At 45.0% G+C, this 15,937-nt stretch overlaps 1 protein-coding gene across 2 annotated transcripts in view; it reads right to left on the bottom strand.

The window, feature by feature from the left end:
- Positions 1-15,937, bottom strand: part of LOC306797270 (rho GTPase-activating protein 6-like) — a 45,386-nt gene that overhangs the window by 22,988 nt on the left and 6,461 nt on the right. Inside the window, exon 1 of one of the 2 annotated variants that reach the window (XM_079296543.1) lies at positions 3,519-3,839. The exons of the other annotated variant lie outside the window; for it this stretch is intronic. Within the exon in view, the coding sequence (XP_079152669.1) occupies positions 3,519-3,560 (42 nt within the window). The 5' untranslated portion in view covers positions 3,561-3,839. Of the gene's footprint in view, positions 1-3,518; positions 3,840-15,937 lie in introns of those variants that run through there. 2 annotated transcript variants of the gene reach the window in all.

Genomic DNA, 15,937 nt, shown 5'->3' with positions numbered 1-15,937 from the left:
GTCTGTCAGCTCATCCGTGTCTATCTGTCTGGGCTTGATTCCATCGGTGCATCTGTCTGCATCGGTTTGTCTTTCCGAGTTTTTGTTCTGCGCGCCATGCAAACGAAATCTCTCATGATCAATGGCGCAAGCACCTTTCGGGCTGGTCACGTTACGCGGCAGCTATCGGCCAATCTGTGACGGCCAGCGATCGCCGTCATGACGCTGACCGACAATGAGGCCGTTTATTGAAAGCTGCATGCTACTTTTAACCTCGAGGCTACTTGTTCACACCAGCTTGTTGTAATAACTTGATGAGGTGGCCTTGAAACCCTTGAAAGAGCGTTCTATTCTGGCGCCGTGGTTAGCGTCTCGGTCGACTCCGCTGCATGTGACACGTTGCCTTGTCCTGCTCTGAGACTCCTCTGTGGAGGCCCTAGTCAGTGCAGCCAGAAGTAGGAAGTGGTTCTTGGCGTTCTTTCGTGTTGTTGTTGTCGTTTCTTCTAACTCCGTCAAGCAAAGTGCTCTTCTGTGCCGCTGCAGGTCGTGGTCCACAACAACCTGTCCATCAAGGAGAAGCAGAGTAGTGTCGAGCAGTATCGCCTGGAAAATGTGTGTGCATGCTTCTGAGCTTGTTTGCGCTTCTTTCCGAAGCATTTTTTTTTTTTTTGTGTTTCTGGAATCGTGAAACCATTATGAGCCTCAAGTCTGCAAGCATCACTTGTCCTCCGCAGACTGCTGCGAGATGCAAATGCACTGCTCTTGATACGAAGATGTGCATCCTGCTGAGCTGTAACGGCTTTGGCGAGTTTTGGCGTCGCTGTGTTGTTGAGGTCAACCGATGAGTAACAGCTGGCTGAGGTGTTGACAATGAAGAGATTCCTCCACCGGACGGCACAATATGTTCTCACTATTTCACATAGTCACTGCTTTTGTGTGCATGACTCATGATGCATCCATGTGTGGCTGCGTGGGTTGAGTGCAAACATCAGCATGTGTGAGTGAAGTAATGGATTACGAAAGTTTTAATATGGTGGACTTGATTAGTTCAGTCCAGTTCAGTTTTGCAGCAAATCAGGGCGAGCGCGTTGTTGTGGTGCTTCAAAATTCCCAAACTATGATGAAAGACTTCTGCACTTCACACGGCAACACAGTGCTTGACATCATGCCCTCATGGCTTTCACACAAACAGCCAGGAAGCATGTCGAACCTTTCCTTGAACCTGCTGGCCAACTCCGTTACAGACACACCTGAATACATGAAGTAATGAGGAAACCAGGGCAAGAGCCTCAGCTGTAAATCAGACTCCTTAAAACATCACATATTTTGTTCAGGCCCAGAGAAAGACTCCTGCCTCTGGTAGCCCGTCTCCCTTCGGCACACAGCGGATCAGATCTTGCCAGAACTGTCTCCGCTGCGCTTCCTCCGCTCTGCTTTCCCCTCGGCCTTCGACCATCTCCATAAAAAGACAAGTCACGGGGAGGGCGGACTTCTCCTTCGCTGTTGATAATAAAACAAGTGCCTTTCCCCCGACAGGGTCTCGAAAGAAAAACTAGGGAAGGGCGGCGTTGTCATGACTGGCCAGAAGTGACTGCTGTGGAACGCCATCTTCGACGTTCCCCACGCATGCGATAACAGATCACAAAACATGACGGGCATGATAAGAGGTCAGCAATCCCGATGCACATTATGAAAGGACGGAGAAGACGACTGATCTGAAGGAGACATTTCCCCCCAATATTGGACAGGCCCTCTGTAAACATGGCTGTGTCCACTCCTGTTAAGTTCTCCCTCTGGGTCAGGGTGTGCTTTGGAAATCTTGTGGTCAATGTAAATAAACTCGCCGTGCCGATGACTAAGAAGCCGCATGGATGGTTGATGCCATCCATCCACACACACGTGCATGAGCACAGCTGTTCATTACAGACGCTAGCGCATCGAGCGTAGTTGTCAAACCGCCTTTTGATTTGCCGTGCGACTAAAGGCTTTGTGGCACTTTCTGCCAGAGCTGTTTGTACTGGGAGTGGCAGGGGAGTAAAACAAACACACCGACTGCAGTAGAACAAGGTCACACATCAGCGGGTAAGGAGAGCACAGAGAAGAAGAATTTGAAGTTAGTGAAAGCAATGGAAGTCTAATGTGGAGAGAAACAGCAAAGAGGAGAACAATTGGAGACTAAAGGGGGGGGGGAGATTTGGTGCTTGACTAAACAGGTAGCGGCACTCGGGCTGAAGAGGGTCCCAGGATTGGCTAAAGGAAGACGCAGACATTTCTGTTTGGTCAGTGATGAGAGACGGACTCAGACAGACGCAGACTTTTCGTCCCTTCAGCAGTAAATGCACAGCCTGCATAATGTAGCATTGGATTCACGAATACATCCTTCATTTGAGTGATAGCCTGCTGTGTACCAAGTGTACAAGTCCAATCACGTCACCCACTCTGAAAGCCTAAGTGATGATTTGATTGGGTTCACAAAAGGACACCATAACGAACACACACAAAATAGAGCCCAGATACATGAAGGTGACATGCACCGTAGTGGAGAAGTGCATCAAGAACAATTTGTCAGTGCACCGAAGCCTCATCAGCCTGTGTTGGATACACAGTCACGCTGCAAAGCACAAATCCAGACCGCGCTGCCAGCCGAGCCAAAGACAACTGTTGTTTTCCAATCAGTGCTCGTAGCTTTATGAGGGCTTCCAGCCACAGACACATCGCTCATGAAGAGGAGACAGACCGCTGGAACAGTCGGCCGAGGATTCCTCACCACAGGAGAGGAGTAGGGGGGGGGATCAAATACGAGCATGTGTGGATGATTAAATATGTGTCCACGACACAAACCAATCCGATTCCCACATCGGAATGAACCTGTTCTGCAATCCGCCAAATCAAAAATGCTGAGGGTTTCGTTTTGAAGGTGCGGTTCTCATCGGTCCTCACGGCCTTGACCCACATCTGCGTGTTTTGCCCTCATGTGGCCGCCGAGCTTTGAGGTGTGGAGTGTCAAACACAAGTCTGCCGAAGGTTTCTGTGTCTTCTCAGAGCTGCTCTGCAGAGCAAAAGTCTCCCTCTTGGAACCAGGAAACGTGTGTGGTCGTGTGTGCGTTCACCGCTCTATACATCACATGTCACTGAAAACGTTCCATCACAGGAAGCTTTTGCATGTTGAGGCTCAGTTTCAGGTTTCTGTTTCACAGTCATTTTACAGGGAAAGACTTTTAATATAAAACGTTAAAGTTGTTTTTATTTGTGTTGCTGCATCAAGTTTGTTGACTATAATACAGAAAATAATGTAAGATTCTGCACAATATCAGCTGTACAGGGAGACGGATGCTTTAAATTCAACATGCAAAAAGTCATCTTCATGCAGAAAACAAACAGCTGTTCTCTGTTCCTTACACAAGCACGTACACGCATGCACATTACACTTGCACGCGCGTACGCTCTCTGACAACTGCAGATGTAAACCCTCAAGGCTCCTTATCAGCACACGTCCGAGTCTTTCTAATTCATTTATGGCCAATAAACCGAGTACTTACAAGACAGGAATTGTGCCTGTCGAGGAACACGGAGTCTCCCATGGTCCCGAATAAGTATCCACATGTAGTAAACACCCCCCAAAATGTAGATGCAGCAAATGATATCCCGTTCGAAAATAAGTCACCCCAAAAAAAAGTGTGCGTGCGCGTCGGAGCGGAGAAAACGAAACACTCGCGTCTTCTCAGTCTTCTTTTTCACTGCAAGTCGCCGCGGCTTTTAAGAGTTAATGTCTTTACGCGAGTCAGACGCGCGTGTCAGAAACCCATCCGTGCCGGGAAGGACACCATAGTGCGTAATGCGTAACGGGTTCATACTGCGCGCTCCGTGCACTCTGGCTCGGCTCAGCATCTGTCTTCACCGGAGAGCGCGCTGTCGACAGTAAGAGTCCGGGCTTCCGGTAGGGATTTTCAAAATATAATAAGCTTATTTCGGGAGTTATCAGAAAGTAGGATGGAAACTGCGCATTTCAATTATTATTTAAGAAATTGTGTTGTCTTGAAAAACGATTATATTGTCATGAGTGACAGGCTCCTTGCAAATGAGAAAAGCAACAACAATAACAAGCACAATAATAATAATACATATTGATTTATAATAATACATATTGAATAATACATATTGTATACTCCTTTACATCCAGGAACCTGTTTGTTCACCTCAGCCCTACTTCTATGCATGTATTTTGCATTTATTGCATTACAGCTACACAGATAAAAACAACAGCATTAGGTATTTGACACTGAAAAACATAGAGGCAGAGGGAGTGAGGCACCAAAGAAGAAGGAGGAAGAAGCGTTTGGTTATCTGCAGAAGTGCTGCTCAAATGTTTTCATGTCAGTGACGCACAAATGAAGCTCCACAGTTGATAAGCTTTGACTCTGGGAACTCCATATAGGGATAATTTATTTGGATAGTTTATAGTAAAGAGCTGTTACTGTTTTTACTGGAGTCAGAAACAGTGTGAAGAGTTACATATATATATATATATATATATATATATATATATATATATATAAATGAATGACAGAATTAATTAATTATATCACCTTTAATTCTGGACAGCTTCTTGTGTAAATTTGTCAAGACAAAGATTAAATAACAATCTAATATTGCCATATGAATTATAGGGCTTTCAAGTCTTTGTTTACTGCCATCCTCACTGGAAATGTCCTCACTGGAAATGCATCGAGCTAAAAACAAACCCATTTATCGCAGGGTGTGGAAAGTTGGTATTTTGGAGATGCACAGTTTCTGCCGGCTGTGACAAATAGCCTTCTGTAGGTTAATTACTGGAGCAAATAAATCACAGCGGAGAGAGTTTACTGGACGAACCACCGAACTCAAACTGTGATTCCTTGCTTCAATTGTACAAAATCCTTTATTTATGAGCATTCCCCTTTTGAAATATGCTGTTAGTAGCGTCCATGAAAGGACCCGTTCACCATTGAGAGTTAATGAAAAGCATTTGCTTTGCTCTGCAGGAGTGGGTTTATTGAGTAGGACACAAACTGACCACGGTCTTCTCTACATTTAATAAACGGTACGTGTGAATGAGTTGAGTGAGAGAAAGGCGGTGAGTTCCTCCACGCTGATCTGATAGTGCCTTCGCCATTTAAAGAATGCTGAGACGTCAAGAGGACCACTTTACTTGACTCTGAGATAAGAGATAAGCCGCTGCGGATTGACTCAGCCATAAACCAGGTGCCGTACTGCAAGTGTGTGTCTCCCACAGGCGTCATCGCAGCCCTGCATGGTTACAGAAAACCTGTTCTGAACAGCTATTTGATAGGGCGGCTACTTGTCAGATCTCGTTTGAATGGGGTTGGTCAAAACAAAACAAAAAAGTCATTTGGATTAAATGAAATTGGGACAAAACGTTGAGTCCCTGAGTATTTCAGCAGCTGTGTGTGTTGTCTGGGATGACGATGAACTTGTGACGTGAGAATGTAAAGACATACTTGGGAAATGCGGCTGTCAAAATCCCACATATTTCTGCTGACTCAAACCTCCTGTTCAGTGTGACATTGTTTTTCATAGTCAGTTGTATCGGACTGATTGTCACAAGCTTTTGATCCATTGATCACTGTACTTCTATGGATGAAGGCGATGTGATAGAATAAAGCTACAGTGGACAGTGAGTTGAGGTTCTGTCAAACTGCTATTTCCAAGTTCAAGAACAAACTTTTATGCTCAAATATGCTTTGGACCGGAACGCAATAAGACCTTTAGAAATAGCAAAATGGCCAATCCAAATAAATATCAAAAATAATGAAGTGAAAATCAATATTTCAGTCATTTAAAGTGTCTTGTCAAAAAAAAGCCTTAAAAATGAACGTGAAAAGAAAGCTACATTCTTGGGGATGATGTGGATCACAGAAGGGGGGGGGGAGACAGACCTAAAGACTAATCCCCCCCCCCCCCTAAAAACACTGAAGTTCAGTCGTAAGGCTAGAAGCTTTGTTTTATGGACCTGTAGGAGGAGCCAAGTGTCTCCTAAAATGGAGTTTCAATTGTCCCAGTATGGCTCTCTCTCACACACACACACACACACACACACACTGAGCCTGTGGGAGAGGGAAGGGCGGCTGGAGGAGAGGGAGGACAATAAGAAGTAGAGAAGAGAGGAGGAACATGGCTGTGTGTTTTTACGCGCATGTTGCAATCGGCAGGAATCTGCTCCGACTGCCCGTTCGTGAAGGCCATGCAGAGCCACGTCTGACACGTCCCTTCAGCTCGCCATCACTTCTCATGTCATCTTGAATTTGTTAAAAGCATGAAGCTGAAACGAGGCCCCCGTGTGATCGTGTATCGGTTTCAAACGCACGCTCGGGGATTTTCCGCTGTTGAATTTGGCCCGGCCCGTTTGCGTTGATGCATCACATCCCTGCTATTGAGTGTTGATTTGGAAGAGAAGCAGCTTGGAGTTCGGGCAACAAAAGAGACAGTGAGGAGTATTTACAGCGATTTAAATCTGCATCATGATTTCTTTTTTAAATCCTAAATAACCCCTAACAAACCTTTTTCTCAAAAAAAAAAAAAGAATTCTTCGGACCCACACTGCTTAAATCACCTCCTTGAGATTTCCAACAATATTTTACAGGGACCTCATGAGGCCATAATTCCAGAGCTGTATGGTGGAGGGCTGCAAAACTAATGTTTACATCGCTCAGCCGGGAGGTGCAGCGCCCTCCCCTCCAACGGCCGAATGCCTGAGTTGTGAAATCACTCCATGGAGTGGAAAGTCTTCTGTTAAAGTGCTTAAAGACGATCCAGTGAATGACGGAGAAGAATCCTGCGGGGCCTTCGATCTGTTTAACAAACACTCGCAAAATAGATGTTGCGAGGCCCCCCCATCGAAGTATACGCGTGTGTTGCATCACGTGCACAAGCTCCCAGAGGACGCTGGGGGAAAACACATCTCACTACAGTTGGAAAGGTTGTTCTCAGTGTAGAATCGACATCTACTTCCATATATTGTTACAAGAACAAATAAAGTGATTGTTACAGTTTCAGATGCTCGCCAGCCGCAGTAATTCAGCAGCTCACTACGTCTCCAAGCTTCTACAATCAAATACGTCACAAAGATCATTTTTTGCCATGGTTTCATATTCATGACTAAATATTTCTTTTTTTTGGATATATGATCCTAATCAGACACAGCTGATCAAATAAAAAAACAACAACAATCGCACAGCTGATAAAGTTAAAATAGGGCAAAAGAGCGTAACTGAAGTGTTTTCCTTCTTATTAGCTTGTGGTCTCTGTGTTTTATCTTTCTTTCGGTCATTCGATGAACTTTGACCTCAATTTCACAATACAGCCCAAAGAATGGGTGTAAGAGAAAATAAGAGAAAGGGGAGCGAGTGTAGGGGGGGGGAATGGTAGAAACTGGGCACACATAAATGAATTTACAGCAGGAGCAGCACAAAGCAGCTCTAGGGGATGACCTCAGAACTGGGGAATGTGTGTGTGTGTGAGAGAGAGAAAGACGGTGCTTCACTCCTTCACTTGGGAGGTAAATACAGAAGACGCACACACGCAAACAAATATATTAAGGAATTATGTCTTGTCAAGGTTCTTGGACCACAGCCTCCCTCCAGAGACGGCCATCGTGCAGCGGGGAAAATGTTTTCTGAGCGGAACTGATCACTCAACATCCACCAAACACAGGACACACTCACACACACACAGAGAGAACGTGACGACAGCGTGGGTCTGGATTCAATCTGGGCGCTTCTATCCCAACAACCCAGTTGTTCTAAATTGCCGTACTCTGTCCTGAGGGCCAATCGACAGAGAGAACGGTGGGGTGGGCGGTGTAAGTCAGGAATTCTGGGTACTAGCCGTTGCTATATGGCTTTCATCTCCATACCACCTCCATGAGACCGTGCACAAGGCGGCAGGCGGGTCAGGACCGCTCTTCAGTGGAAATGCTTGGCCCTGACCCGAGGCCACGACATTTTGAAACATATGAAGAAGTATGTTTTGCAAGAGGAAACGTTAAGAATGTGGAAATATTAAAGCAGAGTGTAGAATTTCTGGTTGCAATTTAGAAGAGTTTTCATTTTAAGAAAATGGGTCCGATGACTTCTCTGAGAATAACAATAGTGTGACGTTATTTCTTGACATGGTTCGCAATGTTGTTTATACTATCTGGAGTCGCAGTATCTTGAAGTCATTATGTCAAATCAACAACTGAAAGACCACCAAGGTGGAGTCACTAATATTGTGTTGCGTATCTCAAGTCGACTGTGCCGCAGGAATGTCTTCAAATCTGCTTTTGGAAATCTCCCCGTTTTAAGGAACCAGATGAAGAAACAACAAAACGCCTCCAACAGCGAGGACACGCAGCTCACTTTGAACTCTTTGTCAGAAATCCATTTCGTTGTCTCACATCGTCATTTCGTTTTGTAGCCGCGGAGGAATTATTGATTGGAATGAATTGGTGGGTCAGCAAAAGAAAAAAGAGAACCAACTGGCCAAGTCTTGCATAGTTTCTGATTGTCTGACTGTTGTTTGCTCGATCTGTTAAACTAAGCTCTCCTAACATGAGGAACCGTTTGCTGTCGACATTCATTCTCTCATACAAATGCGCTTGTTTCTGTTTTCGGTCATTTCTGACAGTTGGTTTGCCGTTTGTTTTTGCCTGGCACTAAATGAGACTTTCACGTTGACGGCTAGATGACGGTCTTCTCTTCTTTAACCACTGAAATGGAGCGAGACAGTTTCTTTAGGTGTGTCGTCTTAAAACCTCCATGTGGGAGAAATAGATATTTGAAAAACGTATATACTTAAGTGAATGGCTTTGTTGTCTGTACAGTTAAGTTAAGATATCTCGTCTTTCAGCTCCAGCCCGTCCCCCTTAATGCGCACACACAGTGTCCTCCACCTCCCACGCCTCCTTAATGTTTTCTTCCACAACAGTTGCCATGGTGTCTCGGCTCGCCAGCTGTGTGGGACAGCACAATAACAAGTACGTGTGTATTTCTGCGATAGTGCGCGTACGCATGTGTTTGTATACCCAAGTGTCGGCATACAACACGACGCGCAGTTTACTTTAAAACCCAGCCTTGTCCCCTCAGAGACCATCAAATACATATATCTGTCACATTTGGTCAGATGCCAGCGTTACGTCAAGTCTGACAAATCTATTGTGGTAGCATGTAATAGAATAAATGCAGCCTGAAGTCCTGCCGTTGAGAATTACTTTCAAATCAAGGCAAACTGTTGAGAAAACACTGCAAAAGGCCGTGGGAAAATAATTGCAGAGATTTCTGTGTTTGTATGCCGTGTGATGCATTCGCTGGCTGCAGGAAAGCAGAAAATAGCCTTGACTTGTTGCCATAGCAGCACAGTGAAAGTGTCTGCATCATTATGGGAAAGGGAAGGTGAGATGATCACATGAGCTGACACAGAATTGTCTCGGGTGCTTAAGTATTTCTTTGAAATGCCAAACTCCAAATTGACCATGAGACCAGACATGTTCTAGAAAACAGCAGCTCCACACCTGTTGTCATACGTCAAGAGATCCACGCTTTGAAAAAAAACAACAGCAAAAACCTCCTCTTCACTTTGTCTTCTTTCATTTGTCGGCGACACAGTTCTGCCTGACGCAGAGGGCTTGGACCGACTCTCGAGTAAACTGAAGGAACAGCCGTTGAGCGAATCTCCAGAGAGGCTTTGGAATAGCTCGAATAACAGAATACAATGTCCACAGAGTGATGTGACGCGCGCGTGTTGGCTCAGCCTGCTTCAGCTGAAGGACAGCGTCTGTCCCTGCACGTTCATCCAAACACTCTGTGTTTGTGGATCTATTAGCTCCACAGTTATGCTTATTATTGTTCAGCTCAGAGTGTGAGGTTATGAGTGTATGAACTGGTTTTACATGAACTCACGCAAACTTGGCTTTGCTTTTCAGTATTCCGAGTCCAAGATGTTGGCCCAGGCATTACATCACATTCACAACTGTGCAAAGCGGGCAACTGTCCTAAACCCCCCCCACAGCCAATCACCTGCTTGCATGCCATTGAGTTTGCTTGGTGTTGCCGGCGCTTTGTCTCATCACATGTTTTATGCAAATCCATTTGAAATGAAATCACTCAAGCACCAGAGGCGAGGCCATGTAGACAATATGGAACTGCATGGATGAGCATTACACACAACTGTCTTCGTTAGTCTGCTTGTTTTCTATGACAATCAGCTCAACCTGGCCGAGCTTTCACTTGTTTCAGATGCAAATCTACTCGTCTGGTTTTCTTTTTCCTGACATCAGGTGTTTCTCAAAGCTAATGAGGGTTTTTTGTCGTTCAAAAGATGCAAAGAAAAAATCCCAAATCAGAGACGCCATATTTCCCTCAACGTCTGCCCTTCTCCTCCTCTTCCTCCCTGGAGTAGTACCGCTCCTCTTCTCTGCCACGCCTTCCCTTTTCTTTCTCTGGCGCTTTCTTTACCTCCTTTCACCCCGTCTCGTCCGACAATCACCTCTTTTATTTGCAGCAGATGCAGCGTACGTCGGTGTTGATCCGTCGCTGGTACTTTGGTCGGGCCTCCTATGGACTGCAAACTCATTTCAAACTCTTCAGGCCATAACAAATGAGCGCAAGTGACATTGCTTGGACATACCCTTCTTCTGTGTTTATCAGTCTGTGTGTGTTTTGGATTCCCAAGATTTTTCCAACACATTCATATAAGCGCTCTTGTGTTCATGCATACGTTGGGTACATGTGCTTGTGCCTTCACAGACGCTCTGTTTGCATAGCTGTATACACATGCAGTGACTGGCTGTGTGTGTTCTGTGCAACATGGAAGTCACCTGGGCTCAAGCGTATCAAAGCTTTATCAGAGTCGCACTGAGCGGCCCCAGTTCTTCTCGGCTCAGGGGATAAATATTTAGTGTGCCGTATAAACACAGCAACCCTCTGGGAATGCTCTGTGCACAAATGACAGCAATGCTTTTATCCTTCGACTGATAATACGGGCGAGGGACAAAACTGGGGATTCATCCGAATATGCAACACGTACGGCCATGAAGGAGGCATGGGATGAGGAGAAGAAGAAGAAAGAGCTGGAAGAAAGACAGGAGGTGGGGGTTGACAGATCCATCCCGTCCCTTTTTCTTCAATCTCTGGAATGCGGCTGGAATCCAAGCTCGACTCCCCTGTTGGCTCCACCCACACTCCCACCACCTCATATCATGCCCCACACACACACACACAAACTGGGTTTGCAGCAGTTATTCCCTCTGTTGGGTCATTTTAACCATGAAATAAGTGGTGCCTGTTCTAATCTGTCCAGCTGATATGTAGCCTCATGCACACTTATTTTGGTGTGTGTGTGTGTGTGTATTACAGAGGGAGTAGTTGTCCATCCCTATATGAAGTAAATTCACAAACTAGGACTTGTCAGTCAAGTATTATGTACAGTAGTTGGAGGTTAGGGTTAGATTCCTAATTTCTCCATTTTCTCTCAGGAGTTCAACACTGAGCCTTGATATTTAAGACATTTGCTGCACTTGTTGCATTTACCCAACCATTCTCCACAGCCAGTCAGTCAAAACGTGACTTACTTTCCACAGTGTGTATTGAGCTCCATGTGCTGAGACCTTCAGATGTCACACGTTTTGCACAGGAATACTTGCTAAACGTGTGCAGCTAAGTCATCAAAAAACATCAGCCCCGTACATATTATGCAGCCATAATGTCAGGAAAGGTGTGAGTGATGTTTGAGGTCGATGGCGGTTTGCATCTCTCAACATCTTTCTTGCTGTACTCTATTTATAATTGCAGTCCACGTTCCCCATGTCTGACTTTTCCATTGCCGAGAAACTTGCACCGACTGCGTCAGAGCCTTTGGACATATAAACCATCTCCGAATGCTTACGTTCGAGGAGGACGCTCTCATTGTTCTCGCTCGTACGGCCAGGGTCAGAGGCGTGTTTACATCGCCGAGCTGTCGCCACGGCAACGGACTGAACCTCGCGGGCTCAAAGAGTCGAGTCTGCAGAGTTTGATTCGGGAAATCCTTAAGTAGCATGATAACAGAGTGCAGTTGCATTGTGCTACACAGGACCTGTTGGTTAAACACACATTGTTTTGTGTGTTTATGCGTCATTCTCAGATTTTTAAAACTCTCAATCATAGATGATGGTATCGGCCTCGGAAGTCACTTGGGCACGACAAAACTTCCCGACTAAATCCTGTAAACGCACTCAATGACGCAAATCCAAACATCTATTTTGTACTGTTATGATTGCCCAGCGAGTTGGCTCTTCACTGGCCGACTGTCAGCAGAAAGCCAAGTGGAAAGATGAAATAACTTCATAATACCAAAAGGCGTGAGTGCAGGTAAACATTCAGAAATACTCATTTGAGCACACACACACACCCCAACACTGTATGACTGCGGGAGTCATTTCAGAGCCTATTAAATCTCCATTAACACGGAGCCTCCCTGCTAGCTCGAGCTAATCCAACCCAGGTGTGTGTGTGTGTGTGTGCGTGTGCTTTTACCCCATCTCTCCACTGCTCCCTCCATCTCTCTCTCCCCCTCCACTTTCTCTCTGTCTCTTACTCTCTTCAGAGCCCCCCCCCTTTCATATCACTGTTTTAACGAAGGTCTCCATTTCCCACGCTCTGCCCTAAACCTGGCAGCCCTGCAAGCGCCTCCAATAAAGTCAAATCACGGCAAAGTACAGCTCTGAGCGGGAAAGCAGACTGACACGCCTCATTGTTGATCTCCTTCAGCACGGGCATCTCTATAGTCACCTAAAGTCTGGAAAAGACAGCCGTAGCTTTCTCCTCTGAGTCGAGTCGTCTCTCTTCACCGTCCGTCCCGGTAAAGCGCTTTCACTGATTCTTTAAGTGCGTGTCCCACATGCTAATCGACACCTGGGCTGCTCCATCCACCCGCGAGCTTCTCTTTTTAACCCCTTTGTGTTCATTGAAAGTGTCTTGAGAGTGGAAGACCGATAGAATGAGATGCTGGATCCAAGAAGACAAAGCATTTGCTTTGGGTTCAGCCTGAAGAATGAGGCAGAAATAAGATGCACAGTGACATCAGGGTTCTAAAACACATGATAAACATGAATGATGCCTTTATGGGAACATTACAAGTGAGACACTCTCTTTAGAGGGTTTTTTTCTTTCGTCATGGCGGCCATCGCCGCTAATGCCAACCACCCCGTTCTTCTTCTGTTTATTGCAAACAAACCGCTGCTGGAAATGTAAAAAACGCATCACTTCCTGCACTGGTGGAATTTTTCCAGGGAAAGACTTGACGCCAGGTGTCCAGAAAGGTAAAAAACCCTTCCTGAGCTGGCATCAGGCTGATATGCTCTTGTGTTTGAGCAATCATCCATAGAGAACGTGGCAAAATGAGCATTTATTCATTAGAAAAAGTAACAAATATCTTTTAGCCTCTTAAGTGCGTGCTTTAACATTTGACTAGAAGCAGGCGCAGGTTTCCTTTAAACGTCAAAAAAAAGAAAACGTCTTTCGTGCAAAACAGTAGGCCAACAATCCTGTTTTTTTAGTGTGGGAGACTACTGGTTCTTAAACTAATATCTTCTGTACACACGCTCTCTTTCTAACACACACACACACACACACACACACACACACACACACACACTAATGTTCTGGGAAGGTACTCTGCAGGAGAGAATATGCTCTTTACTTGGAAGTGACGCTGTTCCCTACTAAAGCAGTACAAACACACATTGTTATGTGTGTGTGTGTGTGTGGGGGGGGTGGGGTGTTGGTGACAGTACAAACAATTCCACTCCACTGGAGATGTCTTATGAGAATACTTTGCAAATGTGTAATAAGAACAACACAAGCCCACATTTACCAGAAGGTGTTGTTGGTTAAATCGGGAAATCGATGCATTGATTGTGATTGTAGAGCGCCCTGCAGACGACAGTTCCAGTCAGGTTCATATGTATAAATGTTGGCGGTGTGCGACACATTGTCAGCCTGTTGAAATATCCTTTTAAAGCGAACACATTCCAGGGCCTCGGATCAAATAGTTTGGGTTTCTCCTCCCTGTCCAGTGCATTTTAAACAGTTTTATTTGGCCACAGCGCTGTGAAATATGCTCTGCCTGCAGCTGCTATCAGCTTTTGTCATGTTTTTGTAAGATACTTGTGACATAGAGAGGCCGAGGAGACAGATGTGCGCAGCTGTGACGGGCCATAATGCAGCCCACCCACATTTTTATTGTAATTCATCATCGGTTTGTGCGTGTGGGTCTGTCCAGATAGTGCTGAATGTCCTCAACTCATGGGAGATGTGTTGGAAGCCGACTGGCACCCTCTAGTGGCAAAAACAACTCATTACATTTACTGAATTATTTTGGCTACCGTGCTGCCAGTAAATTCAATAAAACACAGCACTATACAGTGTTTTAGTACATTGTATACAACAGTAATATTAAGACTAAAGTAAGCAAACTGGAAAAACAATAGTAATGTACTGGCAAACCTTCTGCCAGTAGTCTACAGTAAAATCAAAACATTGCATTATTACAGTAACATATTGTAAAGTAGAATACAGTCAGACTACTTTAAAATGATCAGTAAACCACGGAGAACCTTGCTGCCCGTGTTTTACTGTTAATCACCATGACAATATTTTACAGTGAAAGAACATGTTAGCAGCTTCTTGGATCTTAAATTAATTCATTGATGTGTGCATACAATAAGTAAAGACAAGTAAAAGACGGTGTATTGATGTGGCACTTGTATGGGATTCCAAAATAAATGGCATGAACTTGGAAAGGCAAACTGAAACTATGCAACAGACACGTGGCTGTTTTAACAAAACAATGAAGTACTATTACAACCCTTTTAATTTGAATATTTATATATAATTTATTTGGCGAATTAATGTCTTGTTTTGGGGTAAAATATGTGATGGAAGGTGGCATCTATGAACAGAATAATGAGAGAGCGTTCTCTTTTTTTGTCCACTAGATGGCATTAAAGCTTTTTGACACGCACTCATTCAGCGTTCTCATTGTCATGCCTTTCTGCTAAGTGGATGCAAATGATCACAAACTTTGCACTTTGAAGGTACCGCTGACTTAAATACAACACACATCATATTTCAACTGCAGCGATACGCACAAGCTGCACAGTCCTCAACACACACACACACACACATGCAACCGATATGACTCTCCCCGCCTCGCCTCTGGAACTTGAGTGTTCCTCCGCTGAGCTGTTTTTCTATTTATAGCCGCAGAGCTCCGGCTGTGTCTAAAATGCCTGCTGTCTCATTCTGTTCTGCTCCCTCTGGAGCAGGGCGAGAGAGGTCCTCTGCTTTAAATCACTTTGCTTTTCAGGGGCCTGGAGATATATACAGTACAGTGCATGTGCGCCCATGTCTCTTGAGGAACTTTCTTCAACATGACCTGACTTCCAATCCTTACCCCCGACTGACCTCCTGACCTTTTCAAGAAACCTACAGCAGACCACTCTTGAATGTGTTGCAATGCAGGAAGCTCACTCATGACTTCGTGTTATACTTTCAGCGTCTGCAGAGACTAAAAGGTTTTACGCGAACTGCACATGTGTGACCACGCCTCGTCCAACACGGTCTCCCTTCCCAACTCGTCACATACGGTCAGGAGCGCTTTGGGGTCCCTTTATAGCGGACAGGGTGGCTCTTCAGCATCCATTTTCAGCTTACAGGGTAGTCCCATAGACTTCAACGCGTGGTTGACATTGTGGATTCAAACGAAACTACTTTTCAGGCAACACAATGACTTAGTTAAGTTTCGGAAAAGATCAATGTTTGGGTTTGTTAGCAACTGTTTTGACAATTAATAAATGATGCCATCAAAGCAAACATTGTGCATCTTCTCAAGTCTGCTTTTCCACATTCCACACTCTGTGATGGCGTTTTTTTTCACCAATTCT

This window comes from Melanostigma gelatinosum (assembly GCF_949748355.1).
Source record: "Melanostigma gelatinosum genome assembly, chromosome: 24".
In the NCBI taxonomy this organism is placed as follows: domain Eukaryota; kingdom Metazoa; phylum Chordata; class Actinopteri; order Perciformes; family Zoarcidae; genus Melanostigma; species Melanostigma gelatinosum.
Note: the sequence above shows the minus strand (reverse complement) of the source record. Positions and strands in the feature narration are given on the sequence as shown.